The 15,727-nt window shown below is 33.9% G+C and overlaps 1 protein-coding gene across 2 annotated transcripts in view; it reads left to right on the top strand.

Annotated features, from left to right (window-relative positions):
* Nucleotides 1–15,727, top strand: part of HELZ (helicase with zinc finger) — a 274,664-nt gene that overhangs the window by 93,020 nt on the left and 165,917 nt on the right. For both annotated transcript variants that reach the window (XM_027872722.1, XM_027872721.1), the window contains exons 6-10: nt 1,119–1,170; nt 2,458–2,533; nt 10,288–10,486; nt 11,169–11,276; nt 12,280–12,577. In XM_027872722.1, coding sequence (XP_027728523.1) covers nt 1,119–1,170; nt 2,458–2,533; nt 10,288–10,486; nt 11,169–11,276; nt 12,280–12,577 — 733 coding nt within the window. The remainder of the gene's footprint in view (nt 1–1,118; nt 1,171–2,457; nt 2,534–10,287; nt 10,487–11,168; nt 11,277–12,279; nt 12,578–15,727) is intronic.

The following is a 15,727-nucleotide window of genomic DNA, read 5'->3' as shown; positions in this document are numbered from 1 at the left end:
GGTCCATTAAAGAAAATAGGCTTTATGTTTTGATAAAAGAGAGTTTATTTTCATTCAAATGTCATACTATTTCATTGGATAAAATTTTTTAAGAAAAGTTTTTTAAAGAAAAAAATCAAAGAATCCAATGATGTACATATATAAAGTGAATTTATGCACAAAACAGTGCCTTGAATATATGAGTATACCTCACTTTGTGCTACTGATACATTTCTTTAACGTTTTATGGCAATTTAATCATATATTTAATGGATTATGAGAGCTTCCTACTTAAGGAGATCTTGTAAATCTTTTTGGAATGCGTAGAATCCATTGTAATGTGAATACTCTTAATTTATTTGTAAGCTCAGATTTTCTGGTAACGCCTATATTAAGAATTTTTGCATATTCCCAAAGTTCATTTGTAAGTCAGTTCAGAATTTGAAATACATTTTTCTGTAACTACAATGCTCTAAATTGTGGTTGGGTTTAATTATATGCTTGAAATACAGACTTAAAATAAGATATATGTTACGTACTTTGAAAACCCCAAAGCATTATATGTAGGTTTATATATTTATAAGTTATTATCATTATCATTCCAACCATTTATAACTAACATTTATAACATTATTTCTATGGGAAAATATATTCTGAATTCTACCTTGACATCTTCTCCTTTCCAGTGGTTGCAACGTCTTCTGTGGCAGGGGTGTGGGTACTGGAATTTGTTATTTCCCTATAACAGAACTATATATAATAATAACTCTGCAGGTTCTATGAATTGGGGAACAAAGGGCAGTTTCTCCTCTGAGACATTACTTCCCTGTTGCTGTAATGGACATTTGTAAAGCAGAAATTGCTTGTATCCATTTTTCTCTTTTTAATGAAGGCTGCATCTTCTTGTAGTAAATTTCTTTTCAAATATAATTCAGTGCATTATAACATAGAGAGAAGGTATTGTAGAATCAGGTGAATGATTTAAATTTCTAAGCAGAAACTTTTGTGTCGTAATTATAGTCTTCATGTTAACAAACCTTTCTCTTCCCCGTAGATCTGATGATGCATCAAAACTGTAATTTCAGAATTTTAAAATTGTATTGCTTTTCAAACTACTTTCTCTTTAAAAAAAATTACAGACAGCAACTAGCAAAGTCCCGTCTGAATATCATGTGGAAGACTTAGAAGAAGGTAAGGACAAATTAAATAAATCTCAGCTAATCTAGGCTTTTTTTGGGTTTTCATTATCAAGGAGAAATTTATTGAGATATCATATATTAAGTAGAGAATGTATTAGAAATTTTTTTGGTCCAGACCTTTGATTTCACTGGTGTAGGTAATTTACAATGTAGGAACTCCCTCCATCGTTGCAGTTTGTCTGTAACTTTTAGAGTTTCTTTAGAGAGTTGCCTGGATGATTGAGAAGTTAAATGATTTGCCTCTGGTTACATAACCAATATTTGTGAGATGCAAGCCTTGAATCCATTTCTTCCTGACTCCAAGGCCAACACTGTGTCCACTATGTCACTATGGAAAATATTGAATAAATTCTATTCAAAGAATTAGTGTGGATAATAGAGGGTTTTCCCTCGATTTTTTATGGAGTAATAGAGGTAAAAAAGAACTTGAAGTCATCTAATTTCATATACCTGTGTCCTAAATTACAGAGCTACTTTTAAACCTTACCTCCAGTTTTCTGTCTTACCTAATTTATTACTTTTAAGAAGTTCCTCCTTATATAATAACTGCTTACATTGATATGGAGTTTTACAAAGTACTTTACTCACAATAGCCCTGGTAGGTAGGTAACATAAATATTATTATCTCCATTTTATAAAAGAGGAAACTAAGTTCTGGAGAGGTTACTTGGGTTCCAAAGAAAGAAAGAATACCCGAAAAGCCATCAGACACTTGAACATTTTTACCTGCTTATTCTTTTTCTCAGCACCATTTTCTTTAATCTTTGTACTTAAGTTCAGTTTTGACTGGCCTAGTTTTGGAACCTTTACTTTATAATTGTAACACATAAATAAATCCTAGATAACATGGACTCCTAATATTGAGGGTTGCTTATTGCTTTGTGTATGAAACTTTTTCCTTTCAGAAAGAGCTTTCAGTAAAGAAGTATGAAGTACCTAAATTATGTCAGGTATCCTAACCTTTTTTTCCAAAGATCTAAGGAAGAGGCTTTGAACAAGAACTAAATCAGCTATTTTATAGTACAGAAGGCTAGTAAAATGATGTAATTTCTATGGAGCTTATTCTAAGTTATTTCTTGTTGAATGTTTTTTCTCCTACTTGAGTGATTTAATTCCATTGATCTGTAGGTATATTTTCAATAGAGGCAGTTGTTCCATATCATATTTTTGCATCATCTAGAAAGGTGATTCTAGAGGCAGTACGTTTTTTTACATCAAAATATTGAAATTATTAGCAAGTGCATAATAAAAAAATGCATATATCCTGATCATTCTTCAGGTTCTCGGAATGGTTGGCATTTCCGCCCTCCACCTAGAGGAATCACCAGCAGTGAGGAGTATACTTTGTGTAAAAGGTAAAATGGCAAGTAGTTTTTTTAAAAAAAAATTAATCTTTTATGCTTAGTTCTTTTCCCTGTTTCTTTGAAAATCAGTAATTCAATGACTGTGCAACTGTAGGCAAATCACTTAAACTTTCAGTGCCCCAAGTACTCTTAAGTTGCTGATCTTCTTTGGTCAAGTTACATCCAAATTTTTTTGACCATGCCTCTCTGTCACTAAAAAAATTTTTTGAATGTTTACTTCCAATATGTTTATGTTTATTTATTTATAAATAAAATACAAATACTACTATGCTAATTATTATCATTAGAAAATTTATACATAAATACAAATTTTTAAAAGATGAGATAGAGGTAAAATAATATTTGATCCTAGAGGCATTAGGCAGCCAATGGGGGCAATGACATTTTAGCAAAACCACTTTTGTAACTCTTTGGAGTACGTAGAGACTTGAGGCAGGAAGACCAGTTAGGAGAATATTGCAATAGTCCTGATGAGAGATGATGAGGGCCTTGACCAAGGTGGTGTCTTTATGAATATAGAGGAAGGGGATAGATGCAAGAGGATAGATATTGTGGAGGTAAAACATTTGGCAACTGATTGGATATGTGGGGTGAGTGAGACTGAGAAGTTGAAAATGAGGTCAAGATTTGAATTTGAGTGACTGGAAGGATAAGGTTGCCCTTGATAGAAATAAGAAAGTATAGAACAGGGGTGACTAGGGGGGTGGGAGATAAGTGATAGAATGAGAGGCAGATGACAACTCACTCATGCCTGCCCCACCCAAAATGAAATTGGGGTGAAGAGTCTGGCTCTTACTGGTCACTGATCTAGAAACACAGACCTTCCACGTTCTTGCTTCCAGCTGTCAGGTGACCTGGGAAGTAGAGGGTTAGTATACTGTGTGGGGAAGGGGACACATTTTCTTACTGGTTCCTTCATAGCTCTGGATAGTGGCTATAAATTCTTTGAGGGGTCTACATCTGACTCAGAAGGGAAGAATTGGAGTCATAAATAGTGTTGAGGAGGGTAGATAAGAGTGTTGGGGGACCATTACTCTATACCATTAAAATTACAGACCTGATTAAAAAAAAAAAAAGAAAATTACTAACCAGTTTTAAAAAAGGTCTAGACATATCTTCTAGGGAAGAAGCCGAGTATAATAGTTGAATAAAAAGGAAGATGATTACTGATTTGAAATAAGAGAGCACAAAGGCCATTGACATTTAATAATGTTAATGCCAAATTAATAATCTTTATTTTTGTTATAATCAGTTAAGGCTTAAATAGGGTTTATTATAGCCATATATTATTTTCTTTTGGAAGTTTGATATTTTGACAATAATTTTATAGCCAAAATGTCTAAGACATCTTAATTGCTAGTTTCTAGTGTCATGTGATGTCTTAGTATGCAGTATTTTGAAATTTCTGTGAAATCTAATATGGATAATAAAGTATAAAGTTTACAGAGCAGTGATTTATTTTGTTAGTGATTTTTTTGAAAAATAAACTTACTTTAGCCATGTGATTTTTTGTGACCTGTTTTTTAGAATTAATTTTTTCTATGAATAATCATTAATTGTATTTCTCTTTTATCTATTTTCCCCCTTCCAAAGAAAAACAAAACCCTTATAAGAAATATTGAGTCAAGTAAAACAAATGTATGTCTCCTTCTGCGTATTGAGTGTATCACTAGTTTGTCAGGAAGTGGATAACATTCCTTATCATTGGTACTCCGGAATCATGATTGGTCATTGTATTGATGAGAGTTCTTAAGAATCTTTGGAACTTATTTGTTTTTTACACTGTTGTTTTTATTCTGTATAACCTATATACCCTGGTTTTCTCTTCCAGAGCCATACCTGTTACATTGCCCCTCTGGGTTCCAGGGTACCCTGGAGGTTGGAGAGAGTACTCCTTTCCCCTGCTGCCACTGGCTTAATCCCTCCCTGTCTGTATTCTCCCTCTCAATGTTTGGGGGTCTAGAACCCCAATTCTATTTAATCCCTTACACTAGGTAGTTTGTATAAAGGGATGGCTTCAAAGACACAACTAAAACAGACATACAAACATTTCCCCTTAGTACCTCCAGGGCATACTTTTCCTCATACCACCATAGTCTCTGGGAGAGTAGGCTCAAAATGCAGCACAGTTCCTATATAGCATTGGTACCACCAAGTTCATGTCCAGTGGTGACATTGCTGCTGGATGAATCCTCATTTCAGCTTTCATTAGCATGGGTCTAGAAAGTCACTTTTGAAGATTGCTGCTTGATCCTTGAAGCATCATCTGTCCTGAGTCAGTTGCAGTATCTGACCTTGCACCCAGGCTCTAGAATGCTGGGATGCTAGAGCAACATCATGATGAATTCACTTGATCATGAGGTTCCACTCCTTTCACCAAGAAGAAAAAAGTACAAACAACAAAGCCCAGGACAAGGCCTCTTTCTTGGGGTCTATATGGCCTCAGAAGGGAGAAGGCCCTAAAGCTTCTACCTTACTGAATCATTTCTTATCAGATTCCTTGAGTTATAAGAGTTTCGAGGTCTCCCAGTCTCGAATGAAGCAAAGAGGAAGTAGCTGGTGCTGACAAATGTTTTTGAAAAGGCTAACAGTTTTGTCTATGTAGCTGATTGAAAAAGACTCATCTCACTTATGTGGCTAACCAACCAGAAACAGTTACAAAATGTCTGTGCATGCTCCACAGTCTCTTTGAGGCATTTTACTTATACGTTGTAATGATTCTCCTGGGAGCAATTGCTTGAGTGTCCTTCTTCTAGACAGGTTGAATCAGCCAAGTAATCTGATGGGATCTGTGCTGTTACATGTATACATTAATCTCCTCCTTCTGGTCACTTCATTCTTCATCAGTTTATACGAGTCTTTTCAGGTTTCTATCATTTCTTGCAGCATAGTAGTATTCTATTACATTTATATACCAGTATTTATTCAGTTATTCTCCAATTGATGGGCTTTTCTTTCCACCCCCTCTAGTTTTCAGTTTTTTTCCACCATGTGGTTTTTATATAGTTTATGTGAGTGATTTGTATGTGTTAAAATTTGTATTAACTTAATAATTATGTATTAATATTCAGTGACCTTATCTTTTTAAAATTATCTTTTATTTTGTCTATTACCTTCATTTCTAAATGTCACTTCTTTCATCTTGAATCTGGAGGAAACAAAACAGTTTAGTGAAATGAATCAAAGATATCTACCTATGTCTGATAGCACTTGCAATACTCCATACCTATAACCCTTGTACTTTGCAAAGAAGGGAGGGAGCGTGCCTTGAGTTTTAAAAACTATGCTTAAGGCCCTGGACTGTGGAGTGGTGTTCACTTGAGTTGGTGGAGAAAAGGCAGGGACTTTCCTGAGTTCTCCCCCAAACTCCTCCAAACAACTTTAAATAATGCTTCAAAACAAATTCTAGAGCAGCAGATCCCACAAAAGGATGGGGTGAAACAAATTTCCAGCCAAAGACAACTTAGAGTGTCAGCAGGCAAAGTCTGTTGCACCAGGGTGAGAGTGGAATGCTGTCTGATGCAGTCTGTATCCCAGAAAACTTTGGGGGCGAGTAAATCAATGGTCGCAGTGGTGGTTTCTAGACGTCTCAGTCCACAGATGGTTAAGGGGGTCAGACAATTGGACAGAGGAAAAGCACAGGAGTCCCTTTACTGGCACTGGGGACAAATATCTATTGTATTGCCCATATTTGGATCTGAGTCTCAGTCCTAGGCCAAGGAGAAGCACTAGCACACAGAGCTTGTGGCCGCAGGGGAGCTGGGAGGCTGGTCACAGTTCCAGGGCAAAGAAGAGTGCTTGTGGTTGTTCACAGACCAGAACATAGGCCAGGAGAACAGTGACCATACCTCTTCTTAGATCATACCACGTTGGAAGAACCGAAAACTTACAGGTTCCCAGAGTTATCTTTGAAAATAGCTGTACAACAAACCTGAAGCTTGAGGCATGCCCTCCTCCATTCTAGAAGCAGAACCCCACTTTAGTATAGAGTTAAAAGTCAAGAAATAGGCTGGAAAAATGAGTAAACAGCAGAAAAAGATCTATACAAAGTTACTATGGTGACAGGGAAGATCAAAACATAAGCTCAGATGGAGACAACAAAGTCAAAACTGCTATCTTCAAAGCCTCAAAGAAAAATATAAATTGCCCTCAGGCCATGAAAGAGCTCAGAAAGGATTTTGAAAATCAAGTTAAGAGAGGTAGAGGAAAAATTGGGAAGAGAAATGAGAGTGATGCAAGAAAATCATGAAAAAAAGAGTCAATAGCTTGGTAAAAGGAGGCACAAAAAAGATACTGTAGAAAATAACAACTTCTAAAACAAAATAGGCCCAATGGTAAAAGAGGCATAAAAATCCAATGAAGAGAAGAACACCTTGAAAAGTAGAATTGGCCAAATGGAAAAGGAAGTACAAAAGCTCACTGAAGAAAATAGTTCTTTAAAAATTAGAATTGGGTAAGTGGAAGTTAAAAATTATGCTTAAAAAATTAGCTGACTTAAATATTCAATTTAAATTCTAAGTTTTAAAAATTTTTGTAAGACCAAATTCTATAAACAAACATACTTTTTAATATGATTCTTTTCACCATTATTTTTTTTTTTATTTTTATTTTTTGGCAATTGGGGTTAAGTGACTTGCCCAGGGTCACACAGCTAGTAAGTGTCAAGTGTTTGGTCTGAGGCCGGATTTGAACTCAGGTTCTCCTGACTTCAGGGCCTGTGCTCTATCCACTGTGCCACCTAGCTGCCCCCTTCACCATTATTTTTGGTATGTGAGGAAATAAGGGAAAGGATTTGACTAGATGATCACTCAGATCTCTTGCACATATGATAATTTTAAAAAGTTGTCAAGATTGCAGATTAATTTTTTTTTTTCTGAGCTTGTGGTTTCTTTGGTGTAAAATCTCCCCATTGTAGGAGCACCTTGTACTGATGCAGATAGGCAACTTACCTATAATTTATGGTAATTTATGTAATTTATGCCTCAGGTACTGAGAAGGGCGTTGCCCATATATACTCAGCTGTCAATCAGAAACAAGATTTGAACTCAGACCTTCCTGACTTGGAGGCCAATAGATAAACATTATGCTACATTTCTGTATTTATTTATATTTATATTTTATTTATATTTTTATAGTGGAAATGAGGCAATATCATCACTGTTTGAAACTTTTTTTAGGTAACCTGATACATGTAGTACACAATGGTGACAAAAAATAATGGAATACTAGCTGTTTTGTCAGGATCACAGTATAGAAAATGAAAATCCTTGATTACTGAGGAAAATTATTGAAAATAAAATAGTTAAAAGAAAATAAATAACTTGTTAATATAATAACGATATTTGTATACCATGCCTTCTCCTTTTTAAGCACTTTTGTTTTTTAAAATTTTTTTGATACCTTTTGTTTTTACATCATTTATTTCCATATATGTATGTATATTTATGTATGTATGTGCATATGTATATATAAATATATATGTGTGTGTGTGAGAGACCCTTCCCCTACCTAGCAAAGTATACCTTGTAACAAACATTGAAAAAAAAAACAGAAAAAAAAAATTCAGCAGAACTAATGAATCACATTAATCGAGTTTGACAGTATATGCAGTGATCTACCCTCATAATCTACTTCTGCACTAAAAGGAGGGAGATATGTTTAAGGACTCTTTAGAGCAATTTATGTTTATTTTCTTAAATGTGTCTGGTGTTGTATATACTTAATAAACAGGGAATGTAACTAGTAAGTACAGAAATAACATGAATAAATTCTTTTTAGAGTAAATTTTTATAACATTTGTCTTCAGTATTTTTGTGGTGATTTTTTTTTAATTTGCATTGATGCAATCATTGTGTATATTATTTTCCTAGCTTTGCTTACTTCATAATTCATCCGAGTCTTTCAATTTTCTATACTCATCATGTTTGTAGTTCTTACTGAAAAGTAATATTCCATTAAATTCATCTTCCAAAATTTGTTTAGCCATTCCTTAATCGATAGGGCAACTATTTCTAGTTCTCTATTATCACGCTATAATTATTTTGGTATATCAATTTTATTTTTGTTACTAATTTCCTTGGTATATGTGTCTACTTTTGAAATTTCTGGGTCAAAGGAAATGGATATTTTAGCCACTTAATTTGTATAATTCCAAATTACTTTCAATAATAGTTGTACTAATTTACAACTTTTACCATTCTAGCATCTGTCTTTCTATACCACTTCCAACAGTGACTGTTTCCATTTTTTATCTTTATCAATTTATTTGATATGAAGTGAAATTTCATGGTTGTTTTGATTTGAATTTTTCTTATTATTAGTGATTTGGAGCATTCTTTCATGTAGTTGTTAATATTTTGCTATTTCTTTTTTGGAGAACTATTCATTAATATCTTTTAATTACTTAGCTGTTTGGAGGAATGGCTTTTTGTCTTTTATGTATTCGTATTGTCTATATCTCTTGGATACCAAATCCTTAGGAGAGATATTTGATACAAATATTTTTTCTCATTCATATGTGTTCCTCCTTATCCTAAATGTATAAATTTTAATACAAATAAATTCTAGAACACAGTATATCATGAGCTTAAATGCAGTCACAGTGTTTCATGAGCTTCAATTTCAAATAATAAACTTTATAAATTTAGTGACTGATGTAATTTGTTATATCATCCATCTCTATTTTTATTGTGATATTAATTTCTACCCCTTATTTAATTGTTTGGAAATGACTGTCATATAATCACACATTAAGACTTTTTTCCCACAAGAGATCACTATCAATCATTTGAAAAAATTTGGCTTGTAAAATTAGCTTATTGCTTACTCTTGCTATACAGTGTCTTTTGGGAGAGTTTTTTTATCCTTATTTTGACTAAGGCCATTTTATGACACAATCTTATTCTTTTATATAATTGAATTATTATCTTTGAGCCTGAAATGAAATTGACTTCCCCAGGTCACAAACATCAATGAGAAATCATTAACTTTATCTTTTTTAGAATATGAAAACTGAAATGATTTTTTTAAACATAGCAGAGATGAAAACCATTGTAGAATGCCTCATTTGGCTTTATGAAAGCCAAACCACAAATTTATTTTTAATTCCGAATAAAAGAACAAAAAATCATGAAAATAATTTGGAATAAAATGTAGGTTAATAGTAACGTAGGAAGAGATGCTAATTATAGTGAAAATATTATTTAGTTTTTAGGTGAAAATTAGAAGCATTAAATGAATAATTTAATAATTTATTCATAAGGAAATGTGCATAGTTTATAGGTAGTTTTCATTAGCTTATGTTGAGTAGCATATATATGTATTAGAATAGTTGAACCACTTGATGTCAGTGTTGCTTCAAAAACCTAAAAAAAAAACAACAAAACTTGTCCAAGAGGAATAATAGTAACGTGTCACATAGGATGAATGTTTGTAGGTGGAATTTTTGGGAGATCCTCAGTTTGTTATGATTTAGGATCTACTTGTTACTGCTCCACTCCCTCCCTTTTTGCCAAAAAATACAGAATGAGATCATTGGAGGTGGGAGGCAAGCTCTTAAATTGCAACTGCAGTAACTTGGTGCTAAGATAATCTTTTTTAACCAACTCACTGTATTGTGACCAAATTAATCTACTGGAAAACACAACTTGTTCTAGTTGGTAAAGAGACAGAGAGCACATAATGGGCTTTGGTGTGCCTTTACAAAGATTGAAGACAAGGTATAATTATTTTTTCTTTTTACTTAGATTTTTAGAGCAAGGAATCTGTAGGTATGGTGCTCAGTGTACATCAGCCCATTCCCAGGAAGAGCTAACTGAATGGCAGAAAAGATATGCATCAAGACTGATAAAATTGAAACAGCAGAAAGAAAGCAAACAGTTTTCTGGAAGTTACATGGAAACCTTGATAGAAAAATGGATGAATTCACTGTCTCCTGAGAAAGTGGTGAGGAAAATAAGTGTTCGTATTTTTCTATTTTAATCACAAATTTGTTTGGATCTTGACTTTTTCATATACACTTTGTCCATAAAAATAGTAAGTGGACTTCTGAATGAAGCTTCCTGGTGTAGTGCAAAGAGCATTGTGTTTGAAGTCAGAAGACCTGGATTCAGACCCTGACTCTTACATGGACTGTGCATCTGGGGCATACATAAGTCATGTCACTGTCAGTTTTCTCCTTTATGAATGGGAATGATGATGTTTACACTACTTATCTCATTAAGTGGTTGTGTGAATCATATGAGATAATATATATATGAAACTTTGTAAACTTTGAATGTGGGCTGCTGTCGTTAAAAAGAAGATATTTTTAGACTGAAAATAAAATAGGTGTCTGTTTTTGATGGTGCAGCCTTAGTTCAGCCATTTGGAGTTTGTGAGTTATTAAAATATTTTTCATGTATTCTTCTTTTAGGGCATATATAATTGTCAATTTTTTGTTAATGTTTTTCATGTACTTTGGTTTATTGCATTCAATTTGTATGATAGAAACATGATCCCAGTGCACAGAATTTCTTAAGTAATTATTATACAACATTTAGCAGTTTCAATGTTGAAGCAGATTCACTAGGCTTGATTATTTTTGACAGTAGATATGTAACATTAGTTAATTTCTTTTTAATTCCAGCTTAGTGAATGTGTAGAAGGTGTGTGGGTAGAGCATAATCCAGACCTATCTCTTACTGTCACCACCAAAAAGTCTCATCAGACATGGACATTTGCTCTCACTTGTAAGGTATGTTTTTTGGTGTTGCTTTAAAACGAATTAATGTTGATAAGGATATTGTTCATTTACATTTTTGTTAAAAGATCATTAATTTTCTAGTGGAAATGTAGTGTTATATATATGCTTTATTTCACCTTTTTAAAAAAACAAATATGAATTGTATTTTGGTCATTAAAACTACATTAAACCCTTTTGTTAGGCTTTGAGACAATAGCTATTGAGGATTTAAATGTGTATGTATATGTGTGTATATATTTTTTTTTTCAGTGGTTAGGGAAGTTCTTTACTATATTATTTAATGTATCACTTCTTAAACTTAGTACATTGGAGGGATTTATTGTTTATTATGACCTAAACTCTATCTTGAGAGTTGTTGAATTGGCCATTGTGGGGCATGAGAAGAATTACAACCTGTTTTTATAGTTGGTGAAACCATTGTCCTGTTAAACTGTGTCATGGTGTCAATAAGATACATTGTAATGAGAATGTGGTACATGAGGGATGTGTTGCTGCAGTGTTTGTCTTCCTAAATGGTAATTTTTAGGGTTAAAATTGAGTAAAAGCAAACAGTTTCTTTGAACATGCACATTGAAACAACTTTGTGTTATTCCTTGGTGGATTTTATTCTACTGTATTGTCTCATACCATACCTGGGTGTTCTGAGTACATAAGCCTTGGCTATGAAACCTCCTTCACTGCTCAGAAATGACTCTTACGTATTGCAGACTCTGCTGTTGGGAAGAGAATAGGAAAAGGGAATGGAGGACCTGAAGAACAGGTGACTGGAGAATTACTGGGGTAGCAATGAAAGGTCCAAGCAATATGTCACAAAGAGATCACTTTATAACAGTTATTTTTATCATTCTAATTTTTATTCAGATAGCTTATTTGTAAAATTTATAGTTTTAACACATTCACGGGATATGGGAAAATTAAAGTTTTCTGTGGAAATAACTTGAATACTGATTTAAAATTGGATTTTGTACTCAATAAAATGTTACCTTTCTTGTAGCCTGCAAGAATGCTGTATCGAGTAGCATTGCTTTATGATGCTCATCGTCCTCATTTTAGTATCATTGGAATATCAGCTGGAGACAGTACTACTCAAGTATCACAGGAAGTCCCAGAAAATTGTCAAGAATGGATAGGAGGGACGATGGCTCAAAATGGATTAGATCATTATGTGTATAAAGTTGGGATAGCATTTAACACGGAGATATTTGGAACTTTTCGCCAAACCGTAGTTTTTGACTTTGGATTGGAACCAGTGCTCATGCAAAGAGTGATGATTGATGCTGCTTCTACAGAAGGTAATATTTAGCCCTCTGGTAGGAGACCTTTAGTAATTCTATTAAAAGAAATGTGTTGGTTTGCAAATGTTCTGTAAGTAGGTGATAGTTGAGATTAGGGATTCCAAATTAATTGAAGCATTTCTTACATAATCAATAGGACTAGTATTGTAGAATTAATAAGGTACATTTTTGCCCTGTTCCCTTGATGCAAAGAGTCATTATGCCTGTCTTTCTTTCAGAATTCTAAGGCTTCTGTGAGTAGAGGATTATGTTATGTTATGTATTAACTTTTATCTATTATCTTTTAAATATATAGATTATTACAGTAATTATTTTAAAATATTACTACTAGCAGTATTCATTAAAATAGTAGTCTATTATATCTAGTTTTATATTACAGGAGGAATTCTATGTTGTGGATGACAATTCATGCTAACAGTTTTTGCTGATGTAGATAAAAGAAATTATTAGTGAAGAACGCTGCATAATATATGCTATTCCCTGTGCCAGAGACAATCTAAAAAGCGATTTTGTTCTTGTGGTATGGAATTTGTGTACATCAAGTTTATTTTAATGCCTGTATGGTGTTTAATATTTAAATTGAATTTGGCATGTTTTATAAAATGTATTTTTGGGGAGGTTTTATAAATTGGGGTCGCATAAAAACACAAAGTACAAGGTAGAGTGGCTAATGGCAGTGCTCAATCAAAGTATCTGGGGGTTATTGATTTGTGGCATGAAGGATTGATATGGCTTAGTTTTCTCAGTGATTTATCACTTAACTGATACATCCTGAACACAGTGAGGAACATTCTGATATTCATTCAGTGACCTACTCAACAAACATTAGAAACAGATTTTAATGAAAGAATAAAATTTTTAAGATTCTTTGTCCTGCTGAAGTAATTAATTGTAAATTATTTTGAAGGTAAAAAGAGAGATGGGCCAGGAACAACGGGAACTTAAAGCATTTGGATTTAGATAAAGTAACCAGGCTTTCCAGTTTGATTTTAATATTGCTAATTTTAGATATCCTTGATTTGGGTATTGAAAGAATCCTAACGAAGAGCAACTCTTTAGTTTTGCTAGGGCAATGAGGGAGTATCTAATACAAAGGGGTTTAAAATCCAAGAAACTTTAAGAGTCTTTTTAACAGGATCAGTTCTGTGCTCCAGGAAAAGAATTCTAGGTACTAGGCCCCTGAAAATCAGGGCAAATTACTTTGTTGAATTTTCATATCCCAGCTAGCTTAGACATTTCAATTTATAGTGTACCCATATGTATTTAATATTTTATATTTCTTTCAGAGTTTAAAGCTCAAGTACCCATAATGACCAGAAAGCACAATTTATACCATTGACATGTCTATGAAGAAAAATATCAGATTTACAAATGATTTATGTTCTAAAAGTTTTCAAGTTGGTTGTTTGAAAACATTTTCTTATAGAAACAGTGGTATAGATGTAGACATGTTCAACTCAATACGTCCAAAGCTGAACTCATTAATTTTTCCCCAAACCTTCCCCAACTTCCCTACTATTGTCAAGGGTACCATCATCTTCCCAGTCACACAGGCGTCCTTGACTCTTCACTCTTATCTCCCGTATTCAATCTGTTGACAACTCTTGCCAATTCTGCCTTTGTAACATTCCTTGCATATGCCCCCTTCTGTCTTATAACACTGCCACTGCCCTAGTCTAGGCTCTTTTCACTTTTGCCTGGACTACTGTAGCAGCCTCTGGTTGGTCTACCTGCCTTAAATCTTTTCCCACTTTCAATCCAGCCACCACTCAGCTGCCAAATGATCTTAATATGCAGATATAACCATCTCTCTCCCTACCTCCCTCCCTCCCTCTCTCTCTCTCTCTCTCTCTCTCTCTCTCTCTTTCTCTCTCCCTCTCCTTCCCCTCTATTTAATAAACTTTAATGACTTCCTATAAATTTTAGGATCAACTATAAAATCCTCTGTCTTTTAAAGCCCTTCTAAACCTGGCCCATTCTTACTTTTCTAGTCTTCTTACACCTTTCCTCCCATGTACTCTGAGACTCACTGACACTGACCTCATTGCTGTTTTTTGCACAAGATACTCCATCTGCTGACTCTGGACATTTTTACTGGCTGTCTCCCGTACTTAGAATTCTCTCCTTCTTTATACCCGTCTCTTGATTTCCCTGGCTTTATTCAAGTTCCAGCTAAAGTCTCATCTTCTACAGGAAGCCTTTTCCACTCTTTTAGTGCCTTCCTTCTGTTGATTATCTCTAATTTGTTTTGTATATAGTGAGTTTGTACATGATTGTTTGCATGCTATCTTCCTTACATGCTATCTTCTTTAGACTGCGAACTTCCTTGAGAGCAGAGAATGTCATTTGCCTTTCTTTGTATCTCTATCATCCAGCACAGTGCTTAGCACATTGTAGGTGCTTCATAAATGTTTATTTAGTGACAATGTAGATATTTCTTCATTGAAATAACATGTAAAGTGCTTTGTAAATTATAAAGCAATATATAAAAGCAGGTTATTATTACTATAATTACCATTATTATTATAATTTTCATTTTATCTTGCACTGGTATATATTGCAGCCCTTTCAAATTTTAGTAGCCCTTTGTAAATTGCTGTAGCAAGAAAAAAAAATCAACTACTAGATGATGAACTCCTCTTCTTTCCCCCATCCCCACCAAGAGGGAAGGAGAAAGATTTTCCTGAGATAAGTAGGTAAAAATTAGAAAAATGGAAAGGGGAATAAACATGTGTGATTGAGATAGTGCTTAAGGTGGTAATAAAAGACCTCTGTGGAAGCTGTGGTTAGTGTCCTAATGAAGTTCAGGGAGGCTTGACACCAAAACTTCTGAGTGATGAATATATTTTGCCACAGTTATAAAATAGAATGCTAGCTTCCCGGACGCAAAGAGATTTCTGTTTTTTTTTTTTGTTTGTTTGCTTTTTTGTTTGTTTTGTTTTTGTTTTTGTAATCCTAGAACTTTGAACTGTACTTTGCTGACAGTGGGCACCTAATACATTATTGTTGAATTAAAATGAATAAAGATTGAATTGTAGAGGGCTGGATATCTTAGCTGATGGAGAGAATGTTTCTTGATAAAATCCTAGATGTCTTGATGTATTGAAATGAGAGCTATGAAAAACATGAATAATGGAAGGACCATAA

The sequence above is a fragment of the Vombatus ursinus genome, unplaced genomic scaffold, assembly GCF_900497805.2.
Source record: "Vombatus ursinus unplaced genomic scaffold, bare-nosed wombat genome assembly UNPS02014801.1, whole genome shotgun sequence".
Classification (NCBI taxonomy): domain Eukaryota; kingdom Metazoa; phylum Chordata; class Mammalia; order Diprotodontia; family Vombatidae; genus Vombatus; species Vombatus ursinus.
Note: the sequence above shows the minus strand (reverse complement) of the source record. Positions and strands in the feature narration are given on the sequence as shown.